The sequence below is a fragment of the Staurois parvus genome, unplaced genomic scaffold, assembly GCF_062004578.1.
Source record: "Staurois parvus isolate SC_StPar_1 unplaced genomic scaffold, SC_StPar_1.0 ptg000362l, whole genome shotgun sequence".
Lineage (NCBI taxonomy): Eukaryota > Metazoa > Chordata > Amphibia > Anura > Ranidae > Staurois > Staurois parvus.
The window spans coordinates 9,081,686-9,091,813 of NW_028318158.1; the positions used below are offsets into that span (position 1 = coordinate 9,081,686).

General features: G+C 42.7%; 1 protein-coding gene across 1 annotated transcript; it reads right to left on the bottom strand.

The window, feature by feature from the left end:
• Positions 1–4,174: 4,174 nt before the first annotated feature.
• On the bottom strand, positions 4,175–8,518 carry LOC149456416 (uncharacterized). Its single transcript, XM_089685090.1, has one exon. The coding sequence runs from the start codon at positions 8,480–8,482 to the stop codon at positions 7,304–7,306; it is 1,179 nt and encodes a 392-aa protein (XP_089541216.1). The 5' UTR covers positions 8,483–8,518; the 3' UTR covers positions 4,175–7,303.
• Between the last annotated feature and the right edge of the window lie 1,610 nt (positions 8,519–10,128).

A 10,128-nucleotide genomic window follows, 5' to 3' on the forward strand; every position in this document is an offset into this window, starting at 1 on the left:
GTTCTTCTTTCCTCAAAATGTACCAAACTGTATATTTGGCCACTCCTAATGTTGCTGTCTATCTGTCTGATGGATTGGTTTCGTTTTTGAAGCCTTACAATAACCTGTTGCACTTGCATGGACAGCTCCTTTTAATGCATCATGTAGGTTCACAGCAATAGATTCCAAATGCAATACCACACTTAAAATCAACTCCGGACCTTTTACCTGCTTAATTGATAAAGAAATAACGAAGGAGTAGCCCACACCTGGCCATGAAACAGCTTTTGATTCAATTGTCCAATTACTTTTGGTACCTTGAAAAAGAGGGGATGGCTACTCTAAAGAGCTGCAATTCCTAAACCCTTCCTCCAATTGGATGTACATACCCTCAAATTAAACCTGAGAGTGTGCACTTTCAGTCCATATCCATTATATAACTATAGCTTGAATATGTTTTGGTAAATACCTGAAAAAAACTATAATTTTGCCTGTGTCCAAATATATATGGACCTACGTGTGTGTGTGTGTATATATATATATATATATATATATATATATATATATATATATAAATAATTTTTATTTATTTTAAGCAGAGGACCTAGGGAATAAATACAATTCTGGGTTTTTAAGTTATGTCACATGGTATTTGCTGTAGAGGGTACTAACTTTGTGCCTCCAGAGTGCCTCTAAAGTGCCCTCTTATATCCTTCAGAGTGCCCCCTTCATAATACTGTACTAAGAAGGCACTCTGGAGGATGTAAAGGGGCACTCTGGAGGCACAAAGTTAGTACCCTCTAGAGTGCCCCCTTTTGACCCCCCTTCTCTTTCAGAGTACCCCCAAAGTTAGTCCCCCTTATGTCCTGCTCCTCCAGAGTGCCCCCTTAAGTCCGTGCTCCCTTATGTCATCCTGCTCCTCCAGAGTGCCCTCAAAGTTTGTGCCCCGCTATGTCCTCCTCCTGAGTGGCCCCTGGCTGTGAGCGACTGCCACTGGTGGTAAAAGAAAATCCTTCTCTGCACCTGCAAATCCTGAACTGCACATGCGCAGTTCCGAAGCCAGCCGATTAGAGAACTGCCTGGCTCAGTCTCGCGGAGGGAAGTGTGAATATAAGCCACACCCTGCTTCCTGATCCAAGGCCAAGCCCAGCAATTCTGTAATCGGCTGGCTACGGAACTGCACATGTGTAGTTCAGAGTCATAGTGGCGGAGAAGCCACCATGGGGGCAGATTTGACAGCAGGTGGACAGAGGAGACTGGCAAGGCACCAAAGGTGGCAGCTGGAGGGAGGGCAGGAGGAGGAGGAGGGGAAAGCTTTGCGCAGAGGTGGTGGGAGAGAAATGTGTTTACATTTCAGTGGTCAGCAGGGGAATCCCTCTGTCAACTGAAATGTCATTGGTAGTTATGGAACCGCTACTTAACCAACAATTGCTTGAATTCTTCTGTTTACATTTCAGCTGTCAGCAGGGGAATCCCACTGACAGCTGAAAAAAAATTAACCTGAAGGTATCGGTGCACTTGCACGAATAGCGATACTCTTGCAAATGCCTAGTATTGGCACCGGTACCGGCATCAGTGCATCCCTACTGTAGGATGTCATTTGGATCGAGTCACTTCCTTCCAGAAGTAATTTAAAGTTAAAGCAGTTGTACAGGATAGCATTTTTATAAATAAAATAATAAACATGATATACTTACCTGTTCTGTGAAATGGTATTGGTATTGCACAGAGTGGACCCAAAGCTCTTCTGCCCCGCTGGCGCTCTCCACTCTTTTCATTGTATGGCACATAGCACAGCTCTTTTTTATTCCCCTTTTTTCATCATATTTACTCATTATTTATTTTTTTCTCCCTTTTTCATTGGATTCACCTTCTTCTATGAAGGATCCCATTTCATTTCAATGTACCAATTGTTATCATGAGATTTTTAATACATTTCCATATGCTCATGCTGCACATTTTGACGTTTTCCTTACCATGATATATACATATATTCGTTTTTCTCATCCATCCCCCTTTTTTCTTATATACCCATTTTTGTTTACTATGCCATCTTTGTGACCACTGCTAGCCCCTTCATTCGCTGTCATTAACACTTTATTTGGGCTGCTGTTCCTTTTTCCCATAAGATGAATGTCTTCTCAGGATCGTTTTGGGTCTCCATTAAAATAGCACGTGATGAGTAACATTCCGGGAAAATGGCTACCAATAACATGTGACCGATTAGACCGGGAAAATGGCTACCAATAACATGTGACTGATTAGACTTCGGGAAAATAGCAGCCGGACTAATTTCGTGCTCTGCAGGCTATTTAAACTGAACTTGCAGATGACATGGCAATAGGCATACCCCTGAAGACATGCATATGCACAAAACAGGTTGGGTGGAACCATCATTTAGTGACGTCATGCCGCCGCTGCCGATGGTCGGAGCGGTAGCCATCTTGGTACACTTTTTATGCTTTTGGATTTCTGTCTCCACGTGGATACTTTTTAATGTTCTAATAAATACTACACTATGTGCAACCTTATTGGCTCCTGTGGTGAGCTATTCCCTCTAAAACAAAGGCTGACTTCCCATCCGAATGCCCAGGATGAATTTGGTCCGGTTTAAACCCTTGGCCGCCTTCCATTCTCAGATGTTTAAAGCTTGATTGCCTGTTATCAGTTTTCATCTGGTGACTGTACATCTGAGAGAGCTGGTGGATTCTTTTGTGTGATCATCAGCACATTTAAACTCTGCACCTTAATTATACTGCGCCTTATGGCTTCACAGACTGCTTCCATTTATGGATATTTGACTATATAAATAGCACGTTTAACCACGGACATTGATGTACAGTTTTATCCAATATCTATCTATATATATCTTAGATCTTATATGCTTATTGTAACATCATTTACTACTGCACTTTACTTCATGGATCACCACGGACATTATTGTATTTAGATTCTGCCTGTGATACACATTATTGTTTGGCATTTGCTTTTTGAACTGTTTAGCTGATATTTTCATGGTTTTACTTAATGCACTTTACTGTTTCACTCAGCCCATTACATTCATCGTGCACGTTACCATATTGTTTCATTTTTAGATTTCGTATTTACTAATTTTGTTTGCACTTTTATGTGTTGCACTTTACAATTCCGCAATATATATATATATATATATATATATAGTATATATAATTTTTATTTTTTTATTTTAGCACTGCACTTTCTTACATATACATAGCACAGCTCGCCTTCCCCCACCACATTTGTTTTTTACTTAAGGGAATAGAAGAACATTTTTCCAACAGGGATACCTGTTCTAGTAACAGTTGTCTAAGACCCCATGTACACAAACCTGTATGCTGAAGCATAAAATTCCCAGCTCTATCAGGCAGCCTTGTGAGCTGCATGTGCCATACATAGCCACCAACACAAAAAATTGGCTGTAAGAGGCCATGCTCTGGTAAATGTCAATGGCTTCTGCATCAGAGTTTAATCGCACATGCACTTGTGGCATTTTTCCTCAAACGGGAAATTAATGAGTTTGGGATGATGTATTGTACTCGATTGCACACGTAAACGCTGATGCAGAAGTCACCGTTTACCTGAGCATTGCCACATACATCTATGCACCCTGGCTCCCCAGGCATCACAAAGCTGCTAAGCAACCCTGTGCATGAGGCCTAAAAAGCGAATCCTCTTTTTGTAGTTTTGGTTCTCACAGGGCATATGCATCCATGCCACATGTGAAGACTGTATGCGTTACGTGGGCAGCATGAGGTTAAAGTGCTTTCTGTAAACAAAGTGTGGTTGGTAGAGATTACATAAAATTATAATACATAACAGGGAGATTAATAAAAGCACCAGGCCTGATTGGAGCATTTTCATTGTCACCCCTTCTTTATAGTTCACCATTCTTCATTGTCCCGATTGGCCCAGAATTACATAAGGTCTATGCATGCGTACGTGATCTCAGAGATAGGAAGAAACTGAGCTGTGCATACACGGCTATCACACATTGTAAAACATGCTTCAAGCAGGCAGGAGGAAATTGTTTTATAGTGGAGATGTCATATAATATCCACCTTAAAAATCAAAGTGCTAGCAGTTTTTTTTTTTACTCTGAATGTTCTCTCCACTGTAAGTTACCATAAATGATCACATCCCCATTCTCTGCAATAAATGTACACATCAGAAACTATTATAGAAAAAAATAATTGCCATGTTTTATTGCAGTCATCTTAAAGAATATCTAATTCCAAGAACAAAAATGATATATATTAGCTTAGCAGTCTTTAGGTGTGGTGACCAGATTAATTTTATTTTTACTTTATTTTCACCTAGTGATCCTTCCAGTAACACACTTCCTGTCCTAGAGTGACAACACTCCGTGGCAGCACTGTATGTATGGAGGAACAGTGTTGCCACTCTAGGACAGGATTACAGAACACCTCTAAAGAACATATTTTATTGAAGAACAATGAGGCTACCAGGACCTAAATAGGAATCTCTGGAAATACTCCAGAGCATGCAGGTTTTTCACATACCATAATCTCTGAATCACCTATATGAAACTATTGGATCTTACACAGTATACAAAGAGGTAACTAGTAAAAGGTGATGGATGCGTCTCTACACAATATTTTATTACACACAAATTAAAAAAAAACAACATTAAAAACACACGTGGTTCCAATCCTAGCTATTTTAGACCACTCTCCACACATACAGCAGATAAAGTAAGTATTAAACACGTCACCATTTTTCTCAGTAAATATATTCCTAAAGTTGCTATTGACATGAAATTTTCATCATGTTGGTAACAAACCACGTCATCCATTCATACAAAGAACTCAAAACAAATAAGTTCAAAAATGAGGTTCTGTGTAATAAAATGGAATGACACAGGGAAAAAGTATTGAACACGCTAAGTGAAATGTATTACTTCGTACAAAATCCCTTGTTGGTAATGACAGCTTCAAGATGCCTCCTGTATGGAGAAACTAGTGGCATGCATTGCTCAGGTGTGATTTTGGCCCATTCTTCCACACAGTCTTCAAAGCTTGAAGGTTCCATGGGCCTCTTCTATGATCTCTGATCTTTAGTTATTTCCATAGATTTTCTATTGGACTCATGTCAGGTGATTGGCTGGGCCATTCTAGCAGCTTTATTTTCTTTGAAACAATTGAGAGTTTCCTTGGCTTTGTGTTTGGGATCATTGTCTTGCTGAAATGTCCACCTTCGTTTAATCGTCATCATCCTGGTAGATGGCAGCAGATTTTTATCAAGAATATCTTAGTACATTTTTCCATTCATCCTTCCTTCAATGATATGAAGTTTACCAGTACCATATGCTGAAAAACAGTCCTACACCATGGTGTTCCCACCTCCAAATTTCACTGTTGGTATGGTTTTTTTTTGGGGGGTGACGTGCAGTGCCATTTGACCTCCAAGCATGGTGTGTATTATGACATTCAAAGAGTTCGATTTTGGTATCATCTGACCAGACAATATTTCACAGGCTTGTCTAAATATCGTGCAGCAAACTTTAAACAAGCTTCAACAAACTTTTTCTTTAGTAATGGAGTCTTGCCTGGTGAGCGTACATACAGGCCATAGCAGGTGAGAGCAGATACAATTGTTTCAAAGAAAACAATAAGTAATGCAAATTCCAGGTCTTTCTTAAGCTCTCCAATGTTCCTTGGCTCTTGGACAACTCTTCTGATAATTTGTTTCACTCCTGTCAGAAATCTTCAGAAGAGCACCTGTTGTGGCAGGTTTAGGGTGAAATTATGTTTTTTCCACTTCCAGATTATGGCCCTAACATTGCTCACTGGAACATTTAAAAATCTTTCTGTAACCAATGCCATCAGTATGTTTTGCAGCAATAAGGTTGAATGGTCTTGAGAGAGCTCTTTGCTTTTACCCATCATGAGATGTTTCTTGCGTGACACCTTGGTAATGAGACACCTTTTTATAGGCCATCAGTTGGGACTGAACCAGCCGATATTAATTTTCACTGACAAGGGGCAGGATTGCTTTTTAATTACTGATAGATTTCAACTGGTGTCTTGGCTATCCATGCCTTTTTGCACCTCCCTTTCTTCGTGTGTTCAATGCTTTTCCCCAGTTTCATTCCATTTTATTATACATATCTTAATTTCTGAATTTGTTTTAGTTTCTTTGTTTGTATGGATTGTATGGGTTTTCACCGACATGTGGTGAAAATTCCATGTCAGTAGCACCTTTATAAATTTATTTACCTAGCAAAATGGTGATGTATTCAATATATAGTTTACCTGCTGTATAACATAACATTAGATCCCATGGGGGCCCAGTCCTCAAAGGCAATCAACCTTACATCCATGAATAAGTGACACTAATCCAACAAGTATCACATCATCATGTCCTTCAGCAATTTTTCCTCATTTTAGGACTATTATATGCTGACAATGATACTGAAGAAAGTAAGCAAAGATAGTCCAAAGACTTCCCACACTGTTTATCTTATTTAGTATTTTTTTTAAGGGTACTTTCACACTGATCACTGTGCACTCCCATCACAAAGACTAGGGTGTCAAAGGACTAGGGTGCCAAAGACTAAAAATCAGTAGCCAGCAGGACAATCGTGTCCACTGTTACCAATCCTTCCCACCCCCTCGGCATTCAGAATTATGTAAAGGGATGCCAGGGTGGGTAGGAAGGGGTTAAAGTATAACTAAAAAGTATAAAGTATAATTAAAGGCATTTTTGTTATCTTGGATAGAGTGGATAGGGATTAGAAGGTTTGTGGGCCCATTACAGAAATTCTTCCTCTTGATTTACAATGTTTATCATAATCACTGAAAGTAAATGAAAATCACAAATTTTGGTATGTACCCAAAACAGGAATAGAAGAGAAATCATCCAATGGAGACGCTAGTTCTGGTGACAACCAGGGATTCCCTCACTTTGGAGGGATTTTCTCTCACTCTCTGTTTTGTCTATGGACCAGGAAGTGAAGGGAAATCTCCCCAATGGGACAGAGATGGCAAAAAAAAACCCAAAACAAACTAAAAGGGGTTATAACCCTCCCTGACTCTATCCAAAATAAAAAAAAAATTTGTTTAAAGTGGAACTGAAGGCAAAGAGAAATATCAGTCCAGATGCTTCCAATCTATACTCCATAATATCCTGTTCATAGTTTCTGTTTCATACCCACATGATGTCATTTTTTTAAAGCTAAAATATTTATATTACATAGTAGGACTGCTTACATTCACACTGTTTAAGCCAGTTATGTGTATCGTTATGTTGGCTGCCCTTGTTGGCCAAAAGTGGGCCTTAAAGGTTAGAATTTTTTGAACATTTTTTGGTAGCTGTAACCTTCATAGTTCTCATCCAATCCTGTCTCCTGGTAGAGCAGCGGTCTCTTTTTTGTGTGAGAACTATTACCACCGTCATGTCTGAATGGCAAAGAGTCACCTTCCTGGAAGGCTTTGCTCGGACTGCTGCCAAAGGTATTTTTTGACTGAATTTCTTTGCGCCCGTGTTTTTCCACAATCTTCACAGCAACCTCTCTCAGAGTTTTTAAGTAGACCACTTTTTTAGTGAACTTTGGTACACTGGGCAACAAGTTGCTGTGGTGCTTCTTAATATAGCGGTCCATGTGGTCTACATCCGCCATATGGACGACCATTTTCAGCAAGTCGGTATCCACGTTGCACAGCTGGCAGGAGTATTTGTAGGATTGGCCCATCCTCATTTCCGCAATGTATTCCAGACCTACGATGGGTTCATCCTTCAAGTGGGTGTGCAAGAAATAGCCCAAGCGGCCCAAGTCCTTCAGCTGCTGGGGTGCAGTGCGCTTCAGGTTCCTTTTATGTTTGCTTCCCTGGATGTGTTCGCACAGCGCCAAGGGTGAGGCGCATTTTACATCGCACAGGCCACAGTCATAGTTTTGGAGGTCTGTGTCTGTTTCCCTCCTGCATGCGGTCATCATCGCTGACACATCATCACCTGCGCCATTTTTCTCACTGCCTTCCGTAGAGCACTGGCCCGCTACCAGGGCCGAAATATCAGAATCAGATTTCGGAATGCAGATTTCTTTGCGGCCGAACTTGTCGTAAATCGCCTGGGCGGCCTCTTCCAGCACACGGACCTGCTCTTCTCTCATGAGGTCACTGGAGGCGCTGAGCATGTTGCTGTGGTGCTTGTAGATGTAGCTCTCCGTGTGGTCCACGTCGGTGACATGCGTGACCATCTTCCGCCATTCATACTCCACGTTACAGAGCAGGCAGGTGTAGAAGTAGGAAGCCTCCACCTGCCTCTCCACCACATACTCCAGGCCTAGGATGGGCTCTTCCTTCAAATAGGAGTCCAAGAAATACTGCACCCGGCCCAGCTCCCGCAGCTTGGCCGGGGCGAAGCGAGCCAGGAGCGACTTGTGCCTCACCCCGATCACGTGTTCACACAGCGACCTGATCGAGGTGCAGGACAGATCGCACAGATCACAGGACACCTTCCCCATGGCAGCGGACTGTTTACACGGCGCGGCACTTCCGGTTCTGGCGGCATGACGTCAGTCCGTACGAGCGGGGGACCCTTGCGATCTGAAGAGGACTGGGAGGGGAGTGTTCGTGTGCGCCACCGACTGTAGGGTGAGGGGTGAGGGCCGAGGGCTGAGGGCTCACGGCTCTGCTGAACAGCTAACACGAACTGTCATTGTTGTTTTGTTAGAACTTTATTATACTATCACAAGTGACAATTCATTAAAGTATACCTGAAGGGAAACCCTTTGTGAAGGGAAATAACAGAAACTGTCAGGTTATTATTGCTGCCTGCGAGCCTATTGTGGACATTCATCCTGTTTGTCCTGTTTATTATCAGCAACTGTTGGGTTGATACCAGAACAGAAATGGAGAGAAAGTCTTCCAATGGGGACACTTATTCTGGAGGATTTTCATCACTTTGGAGGGTTTTCATCTCACTTCCTGTTTTATCCATAGGACAGGAAGTGAAGTGAAATCTCCCCAATGGGACACAGATGGCAAAAAAACCTGACAAGGGTTCTAGCCTCCCTTACTCTATCCAAAATGAGGGAAAAAAACAGTTGCCTTTAGTTCCATTTTAACCTTGTCCACCCATTCTACACAGACAGCGGACAGGAAGCAGTGCTGATGCCAGCTAATGTTCCTGTACATCAGGTTGCATCGATGGCTCCTGCACGGCTTGCGGAGCGCGGTGATTGGTGTGTCGCACGTACACAGTGGATCACATTACGGCCGTGTTTGGGCAATCACATGGTGTTTTACCATGTGACTCCTGTGACCAATCACAGCTCTCACATAGTAAACAATGAAACTGAAAGTAAAGATCGCTTCTCTGTGCTGTCAGTGTGAGAGAAGAGAGCAGTGATCCTGCAGTGTGTGAGCGTACAACAGCCTATCAGGAAGCTTGTACATTCACATACTGCAGTGCCAGCCACCCCACTGCCTTAGTATAGTGACCCTGATCAGTGTGCCACAATAATGTACGGAGGCCCTGTCACCTGTCCCAGTCACACAAAACACACCCATACACCATACCAATGTCCTATGCCATATGCCATACCAGCGCCCTGATCACACCCATGCCCCATACCATCACCCTGATCACCACCATACCAGCGCCCTGATCACCGCTATGCCCCATACCAGCATCATGATCACCACCATACCCCATACCATCACCCTGATCACCACCATACCAGCGCCCTGATCACCGCTATGCCCCATACCAGCATCCTGATCACCACCATACCCCATACCATCACCCTGATCACCACCATACCCCATACCATCACTCTGATCACCGCCATACCCCATACCATCACCCTGATCACCACCATACCCCATACCATCACCCTGATCACCGCCATACCCCATACCATCACCCTGATCACCACCATACCCCATACCATCACCCTGATCACCGCCATACCAGTGCCCTGATCACCGCTATGCCCCATACCAGCATCATGATCACCACCATACCCCATACCATCACCCTGATCACCGCCATACCCTATACCAGCGTTCTGATCACTGCCATACCAGTGTTCTGATCACTGTCATAACCAATACCAGTGTTTTCATCACCACCATGCCCCATACCAGCATCCTGATCACTGCCATA

Bases quoted from the DNA above. Each gene is read 5' to 3' on its own strand.
- LOC149456416 (XM_089685090.1), bottom strand. From the start codon at position 8,482: ATGGGGAAGGTGTCCTGTGATCTGTGCGATCTGTCCTGCACCTCGATC.